The sequence below is a fragment of the Stigmatopora nigra genome, chromosome 17, assembly GCF_051989575.1.
Source record: "Stigmatopora nigra isolate UIUO_SnigA chromosome 17, RoL_Snig_1.1, whole genome shotgun sequence".
Lineage (NCBI taxonomy): Eukaryota > Metazoa > Chordata > Actinopteri > Syngnathiformes > Syngnathidae > Stigmatopora > Stigmatopora nigra.
The window spans coordinates 8,342,501-8,362,286 of NC_135524.1; the positions used below are offsets into that span (position 1 = coordinate 8,342,501).

The 19,786-nt window shown below is 41.2% G+C and overlaps 5 protein-coding genes across 5 annotated transcripts in view; 2 read left to right on the forward strand and 3 right to left on the reverse strand.

The window, feature by feature from the left end:
• Nucleotides 1–329, forward strand: part of slc45a2 (solute carrier family 45 member 2) — an 11,971-nt gene extending 11,642 nt beyond the window's left edge. The window contains exon 7 of the mRNA XM_077737270.1: nucleotides 1–329. This exon is cut by the window's left edge and continues 706 nt beyond it. The gene's annotated coding sequence lies outside the window, so the exon portion shown is untranslated.
• A 594-nt stretch (nucleotides 330–923) lies between these two features.
• rxfp3 (relaxin family peptide receptor 3) lies at nucleotides 924–3,337 on the reverse strand. The gene has a single exon (XM_077737447.1). The coding sequence runs from the start codon at nucleotides 3,267–3,269 to the stop codon at nucleotides 2,013–2,015; it is 1,257 nt and encodes a 418-aa protein (XP_077593573.1). The 5' UTR covers nucleotides 3,270–3,337; the 3' UTR covers nucleotides 924–2,012.
• A 2,660-nt stretch (nucleotides 3,338–5,997) lies between these two features.
• Nucleotides 5,998–12,168, reverse strand: btc (betacellulin, epidermal growth factor family member). Its single transcript, XM_077737577.1, has 5 exons — nucleotides 11,917–12,168; nucleotides 11,566–11,673; nucleotides 8,775–8,895; nucleotides 7,162–7,308; nucleotides 5,998–6,478 (listed from the first exon to the last, which is right to left on the reverse strand). The coding sequence occupies exons 1-5, from the start codon at nucleotides 12,065–12,067 to the stop codon at nucleotides 6,343–6,345; spliced, it is 663 nt and encodes a 220-aa protein (XP_077593703.1). The 5' UTR covers nucleotides 12,068–12,168; the 3' UTR covers nucleotides 5,998–6,342.
• Nucleotides 12,169–15,062: 2,894 nt separating this feature from the next.
• gng10 (guanine nucleotide binding protein (G protein), gamma 10) lies at nucleotides 15,063–16,137 on the reverse strand. The gene is made up of 2 exons (XM_077737454.1): nucleotides 15,961–16,137; nucleotides 15,063–15,258 (listed from the first exon to the last, which is right to left on the reverse strand). Exons 1-2 carry the CDS (start codon nucleotides 16,039–16,041, stop codon nucleotides 15,133–15,135), a joined length of 207 nt encoding a protein of 68 aa, XP_077593580.1. The 5' UTR covers nucleotides 16,042–16,137; the 3' UTR covers nucleotides 15,063–15,132.
• A 1,464-nt stretch (nucleotides 16,138–17,601) lies between these two features.
• nxnl2 (nucleoredoxin like 2) lies at nucleotides 17,602–19,430 on the forward strand. Its single transcript, XM_077737352.1, has 2 exons — nucleotides 17,602–18,059; nucleotides 19,034–19,430. Exons 1-2 carry the CDS (start codon nucleotides 17,758–17,760, stop codon nucleotides 19,200–19,202), a joined length of 471 nt encoding a protein of 156 aa, XP_077593478.1. The 5' UTR covers nucleotides 17,602–17,757; the 3' UTR covers nucleotides 19,203–19,430.
• Nucleotides 19,431–19,786: the final 356 nt, after the last annotated feature.

A 19,786-nucleotide genomic window follows, 5' to 3' on the forward strand; every position in this document is an offset into this window, starting at 1 on the left:
TTTAGTAACTCCCTGTCTCATTTGTTGGCCACTTCCTTTTCTTTGAAGCAAAATCAACAGGAAGTAGCCCGTAAATGCCCCAACATTAACAGAAAGTGACCCTGAAATTACCTACAATATTCAAAAGCTGATGCATAAATGTCCACCAAGAAATAAATATAAATGTTCAACAAGAAGTGACTTGAAATCAGCCGGAAATGACATGCCAGAGAAATTGCTAATTTTTTGCCCATACATGTCCAATATCATATAATGGTTTCCTGATCCATGTATCGATAATCGTTGTACCGCCATGAGGCGAGGTAATGGTTTTCGTGAGCAAAGTACCATAGCACTATGTGTAAGATTTGAATAAAGACTATATTGTGTTAATAAATAAATATGCTTTATCATTGCTTTTCAAGTGTCTCCTTTTTATTCATCGCTTAGGAAGGTGTTACGTTATTGGGGTTGGTTTACTGTAAGGGTATGAAATTTAATATGCTGAATATAGTTTTTGAATTGTAGAAAATTATTTTGGCTTCACATTTCTGAGATTGAGGGTTCGATCCCAAGTTTGAACCTTTCTGTGTGGAGTTTGCATGTTCCCTGGCCGGCTTGCTTGGGTTTTCTTCGGGTACTCCGGTTTCCTCCTAGGTGAGTGTGAATTGTTGTGAGTCTCCTTGTGTCCTGCGATTGGTTGGACATCAAATCAACAACACACCCAGTCCCTACTTTTTATCTACTTACTTAGCCGTAAGCTTTACTTTCAAATTCAAGAGTGCTCATGCAAGTTAATTAAAAAGCAATCAGATAAACAAAGGAGCCAAGTCTTGATTTATTTCATTTAAAAATACATAATGAACACTCTCCAAACTCAGCGGTAACAAATGAAATGGAACAAAGTTGTCATTGGAATCTAACACAAAGGTATCACAAAAATATGTTAATTTAGTTTTTTTAGTTGTTCATTCACAATTTATGTATTCTTTAACATCTTCACACATCTAAAGTAAAGTATGTAGGAATTATGAATGCTGAGTCTCAAGAAAAAAATGATATATGCTCATGACACTGAGCTTGGTCACAAAATGTCATGTTCAAACCTAACTTCAAAGCATTTACTTTAATTTAATTATTTGCTAGTTCTTATGGTGTTTTTTTAGTCCTACTCCAAAGTCGTTTGTGAACCAATTGTCTTGAAAGTTACTAATGTTGTAGCATGGGCCAATATCTATCGATCATAAGAACCGGTTTTACTGATTTATTGCCACAAGAGGTCATGTGTGCGAGGCACATGAACTTATTGATGCCTATGTTGCCTGTAGGCTACAAATTGGACAGTAGAAGAAAGCCCTCACTCTCCAATCATGCATAAATTCTTGTTTTAAGATCTTAAACCTTTATAGAGACCTATTTCTATTCATTGGCCGTCATCGACGGTACTGTACTTCAAATCTATTTGTGAATCACTGCCAAATCTCTTAGTCAATATTGAAATGAAAAACATTAAGCGCCGTCAATGGAACTGAATCATGAGTACTTACAGTGAGTCCTCAAGGTTTAAAATAATTTGATGTCTATCGTTATTATGGCACCAAATTACGACGAGGGCCAAAAAGAAGAGTCCCAAGCATAAAATCAAATATTATTTATTATTATCATCATTATTATTAATAATCGTATTTCATTATTATTACTATTATTGTTATTAGGGTTAATTAATTATTTAAGACAGCCATATGCAGATGTGCATCTATGTGTATGTATGTATATGTACATACATAATGTTTGTATATATGTGCATTTATGTATATATCAGCAACACGCTTATTTATTTATTAACTTATTTATTACCTATTTATTTATGTCTAAAATGTCTTTTTCTGTGTCTGTATTCTCACCCTATTGCTACTGTGACAGTGACCTATACCGGTACACCGACCGGTGGTTGGGGACCACTGATGAAACTCTTTTTTTTTTTTAAGCAAAAGATATTTAACAGAAGCCGGGCGCGTGTATGGTCTCCTACTTTACATGACCGCCCCCGGAGGATAGAAGTGCACCCCCTCGGCCTCCCTTGGTGGTCCTCCCGGGGGAACCATCACTGCCGCCGCTGCATGCTGACCGTTTCCCCGTTCGTCTGCCTCGGGCTTGGTGGTCCCGGTGAGGGGTCTGATGAGAGTGGTGAGTGCGGGCGAGGCGATTCTCCGAAAGAGTTTTTTGAGCGCCTTGCGGAATTCGCGGCGCATCAGGCAGTAGAGAACTGGGTTGAGGCAGCTGTTGGAGTGCGCCAAGCACACGGACACGGGGAATACGTACACCTGCGTGGTGTAGTACTCGTAGGTGAAATGCACTACGTTGAGCTTGATGAGGATGCCCCAGACCGTCAGCGCCTGATTGGGCAGCCAGCACAAGAAGAAGGAGAGCACCACGATGGTGACCGACTTGGTCAGCTTGGCGCGCCGCTTGGCGCTCGACGAGTTGGCGGCAGCGTCGTTGTTGGCTGCCACGAAACGTAAAAGCAGTAAATAGCAAGCCGAGATGATGCCAAGGGGCGCCACGAAGCCCAGGAGGACCTTCTGCGAGTGGTAGAGCCCCAGCCATAATTGCGCGCTGGTGCCCTCGCTGTCGGGGAATTTCACCAAGCACAAGTCCTCCTCGCCCGAAACGCGCACGGTGGTGGAGAAGACTGCGTGCGGCAAGGCGGCGCACGCCGCCACCACCCAGATGGAGGCGGCGACCAAGGGGGCCGTCCCGCAGCGCCGAAGCTGGACTCGGAGCCGAAGCCGGTCCAGCGGAAGGCGGCGTCGACGCCGACCGTGGAGCGCCGACGCCAGGGACCCGTAGCGCGCCACGCTCATGGCGGTGAGGAAGAAAACGCTGGCGTACATGTTCATAGCCGTCACGAAGGACACGGCTTTGCACATTGCGCGTCCGAAGAGCCACGTAAAGTCCAGCGCGTTCTCCACCGCCCAGAAGGGCAGCGTCAGCACGAATTGGAAGTCGGTCAGAGCCAAGCCCGTGACGAACAGGTTGATGGATGACTTATTCCAAGCGCGTTTGCTCTTCATCAAGTAGAGCACCAGCAAGTTGCCCGCCAGGCCCAGCACGCACACTAGCGAGTAGACGGCCGAGATGACGATGCGCACAGCCGCGGCGCCGTCCAAGCCCGGCTCGGACGCGCAGTCGCCCGTGCGCAGGTGCAGGTGCGGGGCGCACGTGGAGCGGTTGGCCGTGGTGTCGTTGGCACTCCACGCCGACCCCTCCTCTGACAACTCCCCGGACATGGGGGCGCCCAACACGTCGACGGAGAGATCCCCCCCAAACAACAAAAACAAAAACAACTTGGGCTAGTCCTGTTGTTGTGATTGATCTCCTCGCAGCTAAAGTCAGAAATCAGGCTCCCAGGGAGTTAATATAGACCCCGTCACATCACTTAAGTCACGTAATGAAAAGAGAACCAATGGAAACATCTCTACTTAAAAGCGTGCACTGGTGAGAAGAAGGTGATGAGCATTGATTTCCGTCTCACTACATTACGTTAGTGGATGAATGTAAACTTAAAACAAATTGTTTCATTTCTCGTCTCATTTTCTGAACCCTTTAAACTCATTAGGGTCACAGGGGGTGCTGGAGCCTATCCCAGCTGTCTCCGGGCCACAGGCGGGGGACACCCTGAATCGGTGGCCAGCCAATCGCAGGGCACAAGGAGACAAAGGATAACCATACCTAGGGGCAATTTAGAGTGTCCGATCAGCCTACCGTGCATGTTTTTTGGAATGTGGGAGGAAACCAGAGTACCCGGTGGAAACCCACGCAAGCCCAGGAGAACGTGCAAACTCCACACAGATGACCTGGATTCAAACTCAGGATCCCAGTGCTGTCAGGCTGAGATGCTAACCACTCGCTCCACCGGGTCAGCTGGGATAGGCTCGATGGTTGAGAAGAAAAATAGGAACTTTGGCAAACTAAATTTTTTGGTGTCTTGTAAATTGTAAATTCATAAGTTTAACTTCACTCTCCAGACAGAAAAGTGCTGAACTCTCCAGACAGAAAAGTACTGTACTCTCCAGACAGAAAAGTGCTGTACTCTCCAGACAGATGAGTGCTGTTGTAAACAAGCTGACAAGAATCGAGAGAGAAACTCTTGTGTTATTGTATTTTTTTGCATTTTGCCAACGCTCTTCGACTCCAGCTTGTCTCATCCATAAGTGAACCGTTAGGGACTGGTTATAGCCCCATGACGTTGGGTCTGATTCGCATTAAGCCAGCAAAAATAAAGAATAGACTGTTGTGTTGTTACAAAATAAACACAACAGTTCTCTTTCTTTAATATTGAGTTTGATATATAGATTGAAGAGACTTTTGGGAGGAATTCATAATTGGGAATTACGTATACTTCTTATGAAGTGAGTTCACTTAGCACCACTCTGTGGTGCTTGGGAATGATCACAAGCCTGTACTCAAAGTCAACCGGGTGAAAAAAATCATCTGTATAACAGTTTATATATACTACACGAGTCAATTCAGTCACATTTCAAGGCACCACAAATTAATTTCCCCCTATTTTCGTGAAATCACTGGGGTTATATTTCAGCGTTGCTTCTCTCATGAGTGTATTCTGGGTCCCAAATATATGGCCTGCGGTCTGAAAGCGGCCCACAGTGTTGTTTTGCCTGTCTTTGTAGATCAGAAAAATACATAATTAACATTTATTTTCAACATGGTTGCTGTAAAAGTCGAAATTTGTGAGTTCAATGAATGAGTGCCTGCACTATTGGACTTTGCTCAATTTCTTATCTGCAGTCATACATTTGTTCTTTTGCCTTTTGCAGTCAAAACTGCATTATAAATGGCAGCCAAACAGTTAAGAAGGAACCTTAAAATGCCCCAACACCAACAGGATGTAACCTGAAAATGGCCAAAAAGCTACCCGGGCTTGCATGGGGTTTCTCTTGATACCCCGGTTTCTTCCCACATCCTACAAACATGCAAGGGAGGCTGAGGGTGAATCATTGTCAGTCTCCTTGTGCCATGCGATTGCCAGGGCACTAATTCAGGGTGTCCCCTGCCTGGCGCCCGTACTTAGCTGGGATATGCTACAGCACCCCCGCGACCCTCGTGAGGATAAGCGGTTCAGAAAATGAATGAATGAATTATAGGTTTTCCACAGAAAATCTTTTTTTTTCTTCATTCATTATTTTTCTGAACCGTCAGATGCCTGTGGTTTGCTGGGATACGCTCCAACACCCCTCCCTACCCTTATAAGGATAGGCTGTTTAGAAAACGAATGAATTAATTATATATATTTTCCAGAGAAATGCATTCATTTTCTTCATTCAATGGCAATTTAGAGTGTCGAAAAAGCCTGCCAAGCATGTCTTTTGAATGTCGGAGGATACCTGAGTACCTGGAAGAAACCCGTGCAAACGCCACACAGGTGGATCGACTTGCATTTGAACACTGGACCCCAGAACTGTTAGGCCGGCCCTTTAACCACTCATCTGCTGGCTTGCCCCTTTCCACAAACAGCAGTTCACTGTTAAACAGACTCAGATGGCAGCTGTTGCACACAACAGCTGAGCACTTCCTTGGGCACCGCAGTGAGACAACTTTGTATTAATCTCTTCAGCGCTTTCATTTCAAAGAGTTTCTTTTTATGATTAACACTTGACTGTGTCTGAGTGTGTATATGTAAAGTAATACTGGGCTTTGTATCTGTTTTATCGGCGCTGAAACAGACACACCCCTTTTATAGGCACTCAGCATTCCACAACACGGTGGAGACACACAGGTCACTTAGATTTAGGTCAATGGTCACAGGATACCACTGGTGGTGGTAATGAACCAATATGTGTTTTGTCTCTGATATATATTATATATTGATATGAATCACACGCATGCTGCTATTTTGTATATGAAAAAAAATACAAGTAAAATCTAGATTATAAAATTACTTTGTTTTCCAATTATGAACTATGGGCTACAATAATATAACATTTCTAAAGGAAAATCTGAGGACCACATAAATAATTTTATTTATAGTAAGAAAATCCATATTTGAGTCCACAGTTGATAATTTCCAACAGGCCGTAGCTCTTCAACAAGTACGATATATTCCACCAACGATAATCTCCGGTTTGTCTCGATCATAAATCCACAAGGTATCTTCTTAATTCTCTCGCACAAGGTCCAACCAATGCTTCCTTGAGGTTCTTGTTGGATATCCTCCATCTCGTACAAAAAAGTCCCTGTGTGAATGGACTGCCCAATCCAGAGGGATGAACCTCTACTGCCGTACATCCAACAGGACAACATCCCAACTTTTCCAAGATAGTTGGACATGCTTAAAAGCTCTCTTCATACGTCATTGTTATGTAGAGGCTCTCCTGATTCTGGCGTGACATGATGTGCCATGGTATCCATCATATGCAGTTTCTCTGTCCCATTCATTGGCTCCTCCCTCCGCTGTGTCTTCTTTCGGCAAACTCTGAACCTGCGAATTTCAAGAATGACACCACATTCTAATGTTTCATATCAAAGACAAAAGCCAAAAAATGACTAACCGCACACTAATGTTAGGTAAATTTGGTTGGTGTGAGAACCCAAACCTTCAATTTAACACTAAACCAGTCTTTGGTGGACTTTCTCTTTTTACTGACACTTTATCTGTAAAATTAGACTCTCTAACCCACAAACATAAATCTTCAGGGTAATTCTTGTCCCTAACACCTAACATTAAGTTTCAAACAGTAAGGCTAAACCTAGTTCCTAAACCTCAGCAACTGTATGAAGTGGAACCTGTCTCTCAAGTTAAGGGCAATTGTTCTTCAAAAATATATGTAGAGAAAAGTAAAATATGTGTACACTGAAAATCCTGATCTTTTTCTAGATGCTTAAAAGGTTTTGAGAATTAAGAACAGCCACCTGAACAGTTATGTGCAAATAGCTATTCAAAGTCACTTGAAGTATTTTGCTCATGTGAATATGCAATGGTGCTACCAAGCTAACCAGCAAAGGGTAATCAAACAAATCTAAAGCAGTGTAAAATCCAAGAATGATGTAGAGGGGGCAGTTTCGATTTCCCAAAGGGATTGCTTATGAACGATATCAACCGAAACTGCTAATTAGACATCTGCCCAATAAGAGATGAAAGAAAATGACCTATCGGTGACTCACTGCAAACAGATGAAAAGGAATACGATGAGAAGAATTAGGACCACCAAAACGGCGATGACACAGATGATGATCATCTGCCGTCTTTCTCCTCTCAGCCAGTCCAGGTCCACGTACTCGCATCTGGAACCGATGAAACCGTGCTCACACCTGAGGAGAGCAAAACCCTTTGGTTTATTACTAGGAACAACATCTCATACAAAACTTCAATCGACACCCAGTGATAAGCATGTGTACACAATGGGTAATGGTACTATCGAGATAGTTACAAAAATCCAGAGACTCATGTAACCCAGAGATCCTGACTCTTAAAAAAATATAGTACATTACATTATCTAATGGATAGACATGTTTCAATTCAGTTATTTGTTCAAATACAATTAAAAGTGTGTATATTGAGTTCCACAGTCCTCACACAACTACCAACTAAACACATTGAAATTGATCAGTGTCCCAATTTTGTATGAAAGATGTGAGAAACGCAGAAAAATGAGAGAACAGCATAAGAAAATGATTTATTAATGTCTCAAAATGAATAACAAGCATACAAAATTGAAATGAAGGGATACAAGAGGAAACTAACACACATCTCATAAGGAATTCAAACAACAACATTAACAACATGAATCAACAACAAACATTAAAGTTTTATGATTTCTTTGGAATTTCAATTTTCTGCCCATTTTATTAGTCGCTATTGGTTCTTACCTGTTTTGGATTTAACTTGCCCTTCTGCAGTGCTGGTTGATGAACGTTTTTGGGGAAAAAAAATGAAAAACTATCCAAAGATGTTCCCCTTTGACGACTTTTAAAAATGGTTCTATAATACAACAGACAAATGTCGTCAAAGTGGGCGACAGCACGACTCGTGAACAGTTTTTCTGGATGCGTTTTTTTTGTACAAACGCAGAGAGTTCGTAAAGTTTCTCCAGCATTTCTTTGATTTTTGCTGCTGGTATGCTCATTGCTTCCTCGTCATCGTCCTGTATTTCCGAATATTCCATTATCCCTAGAGAGTTTGTTTTTATGCCCCTCGAAAAACTCGTCATTGTCCTCCTCACGGACCACTTATTTTCATTCGCACTGGCAATTTTCTTGGGAGGCATGACGATAAAAACGGAAGCAACAAAAATCAACAACAAAAACACTGCCAGAACTCTGTGATGACGAACGGCGGTCAAGAGTGCATAGGAGAGAATCTTGAAACATGGATAGTGGTTGTTGTGTGACAGCCAATGAGAGCCCAGTAGAGTGTATCGAGGTTCTAAAGTGAGAATCAATGCATCTGCGATACTTTTCAAAATGAAAAAACGAATAAGGAAATACATTTACTTTCGGTGGGATTTTGTAACTTGGATATTTTTTTAATATCGAGGCACTCATTTGCATATAAAAAGCTTTTGTCACCTGAAAATTTCGTACCTGGAGTCATTCGTAAGTAGAAGTATGACTGTATATGAAAAAAATGAAAATGAAAAAGTATATACACTATATATACACTAGTAAATAGTATATACACTATATAAAATATATAGACCAAGTGAAAGAGATAGTTTATGTCTATACTGTCACAGAGTGATATAAAAAGAGGCCATGGCATGTTTCCTATCACTCACCTGCACGACGGCGTTTTTTGATCTTGAACGAAGCGACACTGCCCATGGACGCAGTAGTGGTGGAGCTCTTGTGGACATTTGGTAAAGTGTCCATTCCACTGTCCAGTGTCCAGGGTAGGTACTGAAAATGAGCAAATATTATTTGTTAAGTCAAGCCAGTACTTTTCAAATAGTGGGCTGGGCCCCCCTAGGGGGGCGCAAAGCACTACCTGGGAGCTTGTGATATAAGAAATGTACTTTTTGCTGGAGTAGAACATAAAGTATCTTTGTGCATCGACTTGGTGGATAGCAGTGGCACGCTCGCTGTCAGAGTTCGTTCGAGGGTAGAATTTTAGTGAAAAAAATACCGTTTTTCATTTGGTGGGACAAAAATGAAAATAATTGAGATTATTTTGTTTGATATGTTTCATTGATTGATTCAATGAAAGCAGAGGAAGCAGTGAGAACTAAACAAATCAATATTGATGTGAGAATAGAAAAAAATCCAGTGCTTCATTTTAATGAATTAATTGGCAAAAGAATCAGCGAAAAGAAGAGAATTCGATTGGTTGTCTAATAGTCACAGAGGTGTGTAAAATGCAGCCTGCAACAATTGCCATTGACATTTATATAAATCGAATCTATTTCAACTGCTACACATGAATAGAACCAGCTTGGCTGTGATTTTCCATTACTTCTTGCTGTTGCTGGAAATTTTGGCTTGGTTCTGCAAAGTTTGTTTCACAAGTGTAAGAATATTTTGGACTCTCTACACTAGGACGTAAAGTGTCGTCTATTTCGGGAATGAGCCATTTCAAATTAGTTAGAGAGTGTGAGTACGTTTGTCACCTCTGCCTCTACCAAATGGTTGGTCATCTGGGCACTTTTACATGAAAGCTCAACTTCTGTTATAAATAGATTGCAATCTGATCCGGAGGTGGGGGTGAATTAGTCCACTGAAAAGTATGCAGTTGTTAAAGAATGAGTAAGCACACACACATGTCGTTTGTTTATTTAAACTTGTCCACAGGTCGGAATGTGGACATATGCCATTTCTTCTGTTAGGTTGCTATCTTTATGACACTTTTCCATAAGATTAACTTTGGAAGGTGGCTTGTAAACCAACACGCTTACATCAATGAGACACACGTTTGAAAACTTAACTCCTTCACAGCCATTGGCGGTGATCGACAGGTAGTCTATTTGAACTGCTAGGTTAAAAAGCTCGGACATTCGTGGCTGTCAATGAAAAAGATAACCTAGCCGTTATTATTCAAGTTGGTAGTTTTAAGCATGAATTTGTCTCACATTTTAATTTGGTCTTTGTTAGGAATCAGTTGGGTTAATTGACATTTTAAATCACAATGGGCTTTACGAATCCACCTTTCCAAATTTTGTATTGTTTGGTTATGCTATATGACGTGAGAATCATGCCCAAATTTCATTAGATTAGAACTTTATTGCATCCCGTATTCGGGAAATTTCTTGGTTGCAGTAGCAAGACATAGACAAGACACACAAGACATTGTAAACCTAGTTAAAAAACTGGAGCCACACACAGGAAGTCCACAAGGTGGGAGGACTTTCTGCAGACCGAGACTGAGGTTACCATTTAGCGTAATGTAAAATTCCATGTACATAAAACATGTTCGCAGGGTACGCATATGATAAATACATTTCATTTTTCCAAATCTTTCTCTAGTTTCAACCAATCAGGAGTCAGGATGTAGGGCAAATTCAAATTATTCTACATAAAGATGGCCTAGGCCAAGGGTCAGCAGACCCAAAATGTTGAAAGAGTCACACTGGACAAAAAAAGAACAAAAAAAATGTCTGGAGCCACAAAAAAAATTAATAATATGAGTGCTGCAGGCATTGCTGCAGGGGTTGAAGGGGTGGGGGTCAATCTGTCAGTGCTAAGACCATACGCCTCAGGCTACATTCAATTGGTCTACCTGGTTGTTGTACAAGGAAAAAGCATTTTGCAAAAACCATGCACAAGGTCAAAAGGGTTTCTGAAGGAAAGCAGACTAGGTATATAGATCATTGAAATCATGTTCTGGGATCTGATGAAACCAAAATAAACCTATTTGGTTCTGATGTTGTCAAGCATGTGTGAAAAACACAAAGTCAAGTGAGTCTTGCCTACAGTCTATCATGAGAACTACAGTTCATCGATGGAACAATGAATGCCAACATGTACTGTGGCATACTAAAGCAGAGCATGATCCCCTCGCGCCGTAAACTGAGCTCTGAAGCAATACTCTAACATGATAACAACCCCAAACGCGCCTCCAAGATAACCATTGCTTTTCTAAAGAAGTTAAGGGTAAAGATGATGGACTGGTAAAGCCTGTCCCCAGATGTAAACCCTATTGAGCATCTGTGGGGAATCCTCAAATGAAAGGGCAAGGTCTCTAACATCATGTGATGTCATCATGGGGTTTCCAGCGGCATCTTGTGAAGCTCGGGTGAACTCTATGTTTAAGAGGGTTAAGGCGGTGCATGAAACTAATGGTGGCTAGACAAAATATTGATATTGTGGACCCAATTCTAAGATTCTCATTTCATTTACTCACTTTTGTTGGCCTCATTTCACATATTCAATGCTATGTTTTGAGTTATTTTGAAGGATTACATTTCTGTTCTTATCCACGTTTGACAGTTACTACTTTAGATCGTATCAGTGTCATTTTTTCAGTGTATAATTTTAAAATATACAGAAAGGAGAGGGATGTACTCCCTTGTGTGAGATACATACTCATATACAAACCGTATCCTATTCATTATTTCACATCCCCAGCTAATCTACCTGAGCAATTGTCTCCGTTGCCACGGTAACTGCATAGGGATTCAGTCTTATTGACGGTCTCATGGGTGGTGTTCCAACTGGCCAGGGATCCTTGGCCCAACGCCAATACTGCAGGTAGAACACATACGCACAGTCTCATTTCACCATTTATGACATTGCACCTGTTGTATTCTGTTATCCAGCTGAGTCATGAATAACAATCAGTCCCCTAACAGTAAGCCCTCTGGAATAGTTTGGACATTAATCTATGAATGTGTACTCGCATGTGTTTGTATGTGTATTGACTATCCAAGTGAATACATTACCAAAGAATGGAATTCATTGCTGGAATGTAAGTACATTAGCATGTACCTGTTAGTAATCCAAGATAGCGTCCATACAAATTGGCCATGGCGTCCTTCCTTGAGCCAAATTGGTCACGGGTTGCATGAAACCTCGACCCACGCCTTACAAATTCCGAGGAAGGACAAAATGTTGCCCTGTGGCTTGCGATGGTCCTCATTGAGGTAAAACGTGGCCTTGGAAGACAAGCAGGCCGGTGTTCACTTGCTTGAGTGTGTGTTGCACTCAAGCTGTGTGTGATTCGAGCCAGAAAAAGGGGCGGCAACTGAAACCGGACACTCCCACTCTATTTCACACACCACACCTTAAAAACAGAATGCATTCATGGAAAGGAAAGCTTGATTTTTGAGAATAGAGTGGCAGGTGGACTTATTTTTTGATGGATATTTAGAAGCCGCCCAAATATGGAGGACCAAAATAAATAAATATACCTTTAAATAATTACGTAAGTGAAATTAAATGTGTCAGTAATTTATAAAAAACTTGAAATAAACATGTTATCAGAACATTTTAATTACTAATGATTCCATGATGTATTTAATTATTGCATGATTTAATCAATTCATGAATTCTTGAAGTGCCACCAGATGGTAAAGTGGCTCTTCCGCCTGACTTTGAAGCGGGCAGTCCGGGTTCGATTCCCACATGGTGGCAGTATGATTATGAGTGTTGTTTTTTCATTGTACCCTGCGATTGGCTGCCAACCAATTAAGGTTTTTTTGCATCTCCTGCCACGGTTGTCTGGGTTAGGCTCATGAGCAGGGCACAAGGAGACAGACATTCATGGACACTCACACCAATACCTAGGGGCTATTTAGTGTGTCCAATCAGCCTCCCATCCATGTTTTTATAATGTGGGAGGAAACCGGAGTACCCAGAAGAAACCCATGCAGGCCCATGGATAACATCTGTCCAGGAAATTAATTCATTAAATCATGAAATAGTTAAGGCCGCCTTGTGGTTTAGAGGTTCACATGCCTGACTTTGGGGTGTGCAGGTGTGGGCTCGATTTAGTTCATTATTTCATGATTTCATTCATTAAAAAATACATTCATAAAGTACTGCAAGATGTGTCCATGAAATAATTCATTAATTTGTGAAATATTTATAATTAAATGAATTTCTTGCAGTCAATAGTCAATAGCAACCAATGAGTTAATGCTTTAAAACATTTTAAAATCAATCCTCTTTTTAACAAGTGTAAAGTTTTCAAGTTGGACCATTGATTTTTGTTGTTAAAACGGCCTTCAGAGACAAAAAAACTGTAATTTTTTTAAGTTTACTGTTTTGAAATTCTTTGTAGCCCTTTACAGGAAGAACATATTTCCTCTCGTACTGTTTTATTTAGCCCGAGCGTCAGGAAGCGGCGATACCGTGATATTTTGACTGCGCTTCAATAGCCTGCATCCAGGCAACGTTGTGAAAACAAACAAACTTGTCAGAGTTTCATTGATACCTGAGCAGGGCTCATAAAACTTTTTTTAATGAAGGCAATCATGCAGTTGTACTGCAAGTTTTTGCTTTTCACGATTTGTTATGGCAGTTTGACGTAGTTAAGCTGGACTTGCCTGAATCCTTGTGTCAATTTTAATGTTGCTATTGAACAAAAAGCGGGTATTTCCTTGGTTTCCTGCTACGATTTGGTGCTTATTGCTTAGCAGAATCGACACAGATCTTTCATAACTGTCCTATCCAACTGTGAAGGGTAAAAGGCATTTGCTGCTGATCAATATAAGCCATTATTCTTCCACTTTCATTTCTTAAAGAGAAAATACATGTAAATTATTAACTCATTGTTCCATCGCTCCCAAACCTTCCACTCGGTATGGAGTGGAAGTATGTGGGGTTTCAGTAAATATGTCTAAAAAGGACGTGATCCAACCCAATTGCCTAACACTTGATAGCTTGGGGACATCCCTTCTTTTAAGTTTCTATTAGATTCAGGGAGTTGTTGTGTGTGTGTGTGTGTGTGTGTGTGTGTGTGTGTGTGTGTGTGTGTGTGTGTGTGTGTGTGTGTGTGTGTGTGTGTGTGTGTGTGTGTGTGTGTGTGTGTGTGTGTGTGTGTGTGTGTGTGTGTGTGTGTGTGTGTGTGTGTGTGTGTGTGTGTGTGTGTGTGTGTGTGTGTGTGTGTGTGTGTGTGTGTGTGTGTTTTAAATATTTATGCAAATAATAATAGCCTGGTGGAAAAAGTGGTTTGTACGTACCTGCCACTGTTTTGAGATCCAGTGTTCAATCCCATGTTCGGACATTCTTGTGTGGAGTTTGAGTGTCCTTCCAAGGCCTTCATGGGTTTTCTTCAGGATCTCTGCCCAACCCCAAACTGGTTGAACACTCTAGATTACGTGTCAAAGTGGCGGCCCGGGAGCCAAATCTGGCCCGCCGCATCATTTTGTGTGGCCCAGGGAAGTAAATCATGAGTGCAGACTGTCTGTTTTAGGATCTAATTATATGAAGAGTATATAAGTATATTAGATGTCCTGATTTTCCCCTTTTAAATCAATAATTGTAATTTTTTAATCCATTTTCTGTGTTTTTAGTTCAAAAATCATTTTCTAAAATCTAAAAATATACAAAAAAAAAGCTAAAATAAACATTGTTTTAGATCTTTAAGAACTGAATATTCTGGGCTTTCAATTTAGTTCTTTTAATCAATTTATTAAAAAAAATCTCACACCCTTGCTCTAAATTGTATGAATATGAGTGTGAATGGATGTCCTTCTACTTGGGCCCAGCATTTGGCTAGCAACAAGTTCGGGGTGTCCACCGCTTGCTGCACATAGTTTGCTTGTATTAGCTCCAGCACCCCCGCAACCCATATGAGAACAGGCATTACAGGAAATAAATGAAGGAATGAATGAATGCAAACCATTGCCACAATTATGAATGCAGTTATCGAGCTGTTATCCGTAATATTTATTCCTTGATGGGCACAATCCAGAAGATCCCCAATGAAATATTCATGGAGTCAAATGAAAAACATGTATCTCCAAAGTGTGACTTTTCTGCGTAAAAAATGTAAAGGCTTTCAGGGTAATTACAATTAGTCTCATTAATACAGCCTAGCAACTAGTACATTCTGCACAACGTTTTTTTTTTCAATCCTTACAGTAAAATATCAATGCATGCTAAGGGAAAGATTCAGAGGAGACATGTCATTCAGTTAAAAAAAAACTGTTCAGGTACAGTACACAACAGTGCACGCTGTTCCCATATTACAGCAGCACGTCAGACAATTGTGCAGGATCGTGGTTCCCGGAAGGGGTTACTTCCTGTAGGAACGCCCACCAGTAGAGCGTCCCTACCTGCATTCTGTAGACAGAACTGTTGAAGCTCAGCAGCTGCCTCCGAAACCTGGTATGTAAATATAATATCACATATAATTAGAGCGGCTAAAATTTAAATGTGAATTCTAGCCATTTAACTATGACAAAAATCCATTTAGGTGCTTTTATTTAAATGGCAATGTAAAGTCCAATCAGTCTACTACCATGCATGATTTTGGAATGTGGGAGGAAAACGTAGTACCCAGAGGAAACCCACACAGGCCCGGAGAGAACATGCAAACTCCACACAGGTGGACCAACCTGGATTTGAACCCAGCACCTCAGAGCTGGAAAGTTGACACGCTAAACATCACCATTGGAAATAATATACTATAATTTTGTTTATATTACCGTATCTGTTGTTATATAAACCAAAATACTGAACATCTAGTTTTCTAAAATGATTTCAACATGTTGCAGGGATTGCTAATGAAGAGGCTCCGTTAAATTGTCTAGCTCCATCTAGTGTCAAAACTAAGACGTGTGACAGAATGTAGGCTTTAGTTTAGCTTCTTGTGCAGGCGATGTTAAATATATTTTCATAATTTTCCGGGAGCCAATTAAAACTGGACAGGGGGCCGCAGTTGGCCTGTCGTTTTGATACCTCTGATTTACAATGTGTCAAGTTATCAAAGAAAAAAGTGATAATTTTGCCTTGTTCAGTAATCAGTTTTCCTTTACTTTTTCTTACTTAGTGTGTATTTTCAAGATGTTGGTTCTCTTCCCTTACCTTGATCCTCTCCACACTGGCCTCAAGCCTCAGCTGCTCCACCAGACGCCGCATGCTGGATAAACTAGAGTTGGAAGTCATATTGTTCAAATGCTTCTTGGTAAGAGTGAGCCGTTTCTGTTGAAAATGACCCGTCAGTCTTCCTGCTCGGCACTAGACTTTCAAGCGGGACGCAAATGACGGCTACGGAAGGAAGGAAGTGGGGGAAGGCTTGGCCCTTTCCATCTCCATTGGCTACTAGGGAACATAAGCGATTTAGTTCTGAAAGCTGTATAGTTATTTGTGAAAAAATGCTGATACTTTACCTCTTTTTACCATTTTGAGATTTATGAAATCATAGTTTTTTTAACAAGGAAAATATTCCCATGTAAAGTATATAAATCCTGAAAAGAGACTTGATGTGCCAGGTATTTGAGAAGTAAAATATTGTAGTTCCCCTCTAAACTGCAATAAGTGAAAGACTTAAAAGTGAGTTCTTCTAGTTTATGTCAATTTGTGGAAGCTATGATATGTTTCTAATTTTAAAACTGATTATAATAAAAAGAAAGATGAGAGATAATAGAAGAATTGGCACAACTCCTCTGGGAGACAAAGTTGGAAACCTTCACGTGGTGTCTCCTGAGAGGCCGCTCGCTGCGGCCTGCGAATTCCAACAAATACCACTCAGAGCTGCCAACAAGGACCGTGGCACCCTACGTTTTTCATCCAGCCGGAGACATTTGACTGCCCCTCACCTCCGACTACCCCCCGGATGAAATAATCCGCGTTCCAGTGGCAGCTCTAGCGCTATCTGAGGGCAATCCTCAGGCGCTTGTAGTGCAAAAACAAACAAAACAAACAAACAACTCCTCTGGGCAGTATTATCATGCTCCATACCAAACAGGCATGGAAAAAAAGCATTAAAACATTCTAAGATTAATTACAATGATAATTTTCCTGAGTTGATGAACGTTAGAGCTGATTTGTTGTTTTGGTGATTACATTTGAAGGTCTGACATTTCATTTAATTAATTTTCCATTTTTAATTTTCCCTTTTCTTATTTGTAGTAAATTCATTATTCAGATCTTTTGACACTGCTGAGGATTCATGGAAAGTACATCCTGTAGTCTAAATTCAAAGTTACTGCCATAAGAAAAAGTTTAGGCAACCCTGATCATTTTCAAGATTTTCTTTTAGAAATCATTGGTTGTTTGCCTCACAGTTCTGGGCTACTGGGTTCAAATCCAGGTGGGTCCACCTGAGTGGATTTTGCATTTTCTCCCCGGGCTTATGTGGGATTTCTCCGGGTACTCTTGTTTCTCCCCACATTCCAAAAACCTAGGTATGTGTGGGATCGTGAATGGTTGTCCATCTTCTCATGCCCTGCGATTGGCTGGCCACCAATTCAAGCCTTGTGCACGAAGTCAATTCGGATAGGTTCCAGCACACCCTGTGATCCTAGTGAGCATAAAGTGGTTCAGAAAATTAATGAATGATTGAATATATCATACAGCAGATAAACACAGTAATATTTGAGAAGTTAAATGAAATTGTAAATAGCTAGTAGTAATAGTAGTCTTCTGTGCCAAAATGGTTGTCCATTAGTTTTGCGTTCATCTGAAGACATCTAGCCTTGTGCATTCGCGATCTAAAACAAAAACACGTGGCTCCACTGACGTCCACCCATCGGCGAACTCCCATTGGTGTAAAGGCGATTAAGGAAGGTTTAGCCGAATGAAGAGATAAACATGACGGCGAAACTGTTTTTTTCACTGCGAACTACGTTTGTAAGTGGCTAAAAAGGAAAGGCAAAAGCCATGGTGGAAGTATTCGCTGGCCGCATTCTGCTCAACAAAGACGGCAACTTCGTGGACCCCGAGGAGGCACTGAAAAACAAGGTAGTGGGCATCTACTTCTCGGCGGGATGGTGCCCCCCGTGCCGTGACTTCACGCCGGTGTTGGGCGACTTCTACGCTGAGCTGGTCGAGGAGGGGGACCCCCCTGCGCAGTTTGAGGTGGTCTTTGTGTCGTCTGACAAATCCACCGAAGACATGGTGGAATACTTCCATGACATGCATGGAGACTGGCTGGCTCTGCCATGGACGGACGACTACAGACTGTCAGTACCCAAACAGGCGCACGACAAACACGAATTGTGCCAAATTGTGCTTTTATTCTGCTTGAATGTTTCCTAAAAAAAACGCTCACGGGGTCACCTTCTCTCGCCTAATCTTACACTGAACCCAAGATAGCCTCGTAATCCTTGTTATGCTCCTTTCCTTTACTCATAATGTACCTTCCAAATTATAGTGATCGTTTTCTCAAAATTACTAATAGCCCCTTCCAAAGACAAAAGTTTTGACTCCTTTTTTAGTTTTACTGGCTGCCATTGACGACGATTGACGCCCAAATGTTATTGATCATATCTCCCGGTCCAAACGAAGGTGGTATTAAGAATTCACTTTTCTCTAGTTATTCTAGATTCTTAAATATTCCTAAACTTGCTTCTTTGTTATTCATTTTCTGAGCTGCATGGGGGGTGCTGGAGCCTTTCCCAGCTGACTTCAGGCCAAAGGTGGGGGACACACCCTGAATCGGTGTCCAGCCAATCACAGGGCATAAGTAGACAAACAACTATTCACGCTCATACTCATACCTAGGGGCAATTTAGAGTATCAAATTAGCATGTAAACTTGCCACAGTGAGTACCGACTTGGGATCGAACCCTAGACCTCAGAACTGTGAGGCTGACTCACCAACCACTTGGTTGCCGGACCACCATTTTCTGTTTTGCAATTGTTGCCCCTAGGTATGATTGTGAACGTGAATGGTTATTTGTATCCTTGTGCCCTGCGATTGGCTAGCCACCAATTCAGGGTGTCCCCCATGTGGTGCCCATAGTAAAGCTGGGATAGGCTCCAGCACCCCCTGTTGACCCTCAGTTCAGACAATGAACAAATTAATAAATGTTTTGCAATTATTCACTTTTGACAGCATCACTGAATGCTTAGCTTTGGTTTTCCAGTTTAAATGCAATCTCAAAAGAAGCTGAGATAATAAGATAATATTATTACTGTCTTATTTTCCCCTCAGCGAGTTGAAGAAGCGCTACAACATCACAGCCGTGCCCCGGCTGGTGATCGTGAAGGAGAACGGTCAAGTGATCACAGACAAAGGTCGCAAGCAGATCAGAGACCGAGGCCTGGCCTGCTTCCGGTCCTGGTTGGACGCTGCTGAAATCTTTCAGAATTTTAAAGGCTAGAAGCCCTAGAAATTACAATAATTCATATTAATACATGAAAACACTTCTGGAAAAAATGATCTTTTAAGCCTGTATTGGCATAAAAAGGCCAAAAATATGTCATATATAAGCCTATGCAATAGAGAAGAACCTCAGGCACATCTTTTGCATGACTTTTTTTTGTAATTATACGTCCAGCATTTTGTCAGATCTTTCAACATGTGTTAATAAAATGATATGGCAAATTCATTGTTTGTTGGTGTCTTTAAGGTGTTTGTGATGAGATCTGACATAGAAAATATGGATTTTCTGCAGCATCTTTAACCCACACGAGCGATGGGTCCATCGTACTTGCTCGCTGTAGAGTTAGTTGCATCTGATGTGTTTGTTTTTGTACATGCTGACTTTGCAGTTGTCTCTCTGAGCAACAAACAAGTATGCGTGACAAGTCAGAACGGGCCATATTCTCCATGGATTAATTTTAAATTCAATATTGTCTCTAGAGGGCATGTTTACAATGGCTTCTTGCATCTAATGGTGTGTTGATCTTAATGCCATAAAGCACAAGCATATTGTTCAAAATGAATAATAAAACCTGTAATGTT

What these genes read in the sequence shown, in the direction of transcription:
- gng10 (XM_077737454.1), bottom strand. Translation starts at nt 16,041, where the DNA reads ATGACTTCCAACTCTAGTTTATCCAGCATGCGGCGTCTGGTGGAGCAG. An exon ending in CCAGTGTGGAGAGGATCAAG is followed by an intron (nt 15,259 to 15,960) that starts GTAAGGGAAGAG and finishes TTTACATACCAG; the next exon opens with GTTTCGGAGGCAGCTGCTGA.
- nxnl2 (XM_077737352.1), top strand. Translation starts at nt 17,758, where the DNA reads ATGGTGGAAGTATTCGCTGGCCGCATTCTGCTCAACAAAGACGGCAAC. An exon ending in TGGACGGACGACTACAGACT is followed by an intron (nt 18,060 to 19,033) that starts GTCAGTACCCAA and finishes TTTTCCCCTCAG; the next exon opens with CGAGTTGAAGAAGCGCTACA.
- btc (XM_077737577.1), bottom strand. Translation starts at nt 12,067, where the DNA reads ATGAGGACCATCGCAAGCCACAGGGCAACATTTTGTCCTTCCTCGGAA. An exon ending in CTATCTTGGATTACTAACAG is followed by an intron (nt 11,674 to 11,916) that starts GTACATGCTAAT and finishes TTCTACCTGCAG; the next exon opens with TATTGGCGTTGGGCCAAGGA. An exon ending in CAAAAAACGCCGTCGTGCAG is followed by an intron (nt 7,309 to 8,774) that starts GTGAGTGATAGG and finishes TGCTCTCCTCAG; the next exon opens with GTGTGAGCACGGTTTCATCG.
- rxfp3 (XM_077737447.1), bottom strand. Translation starts at nt 3,269, where the DNA reads ATGTCCGGGGAGTTGTCAGAGGAGGGGTCGGCGTGGAGTGCCAACGAC.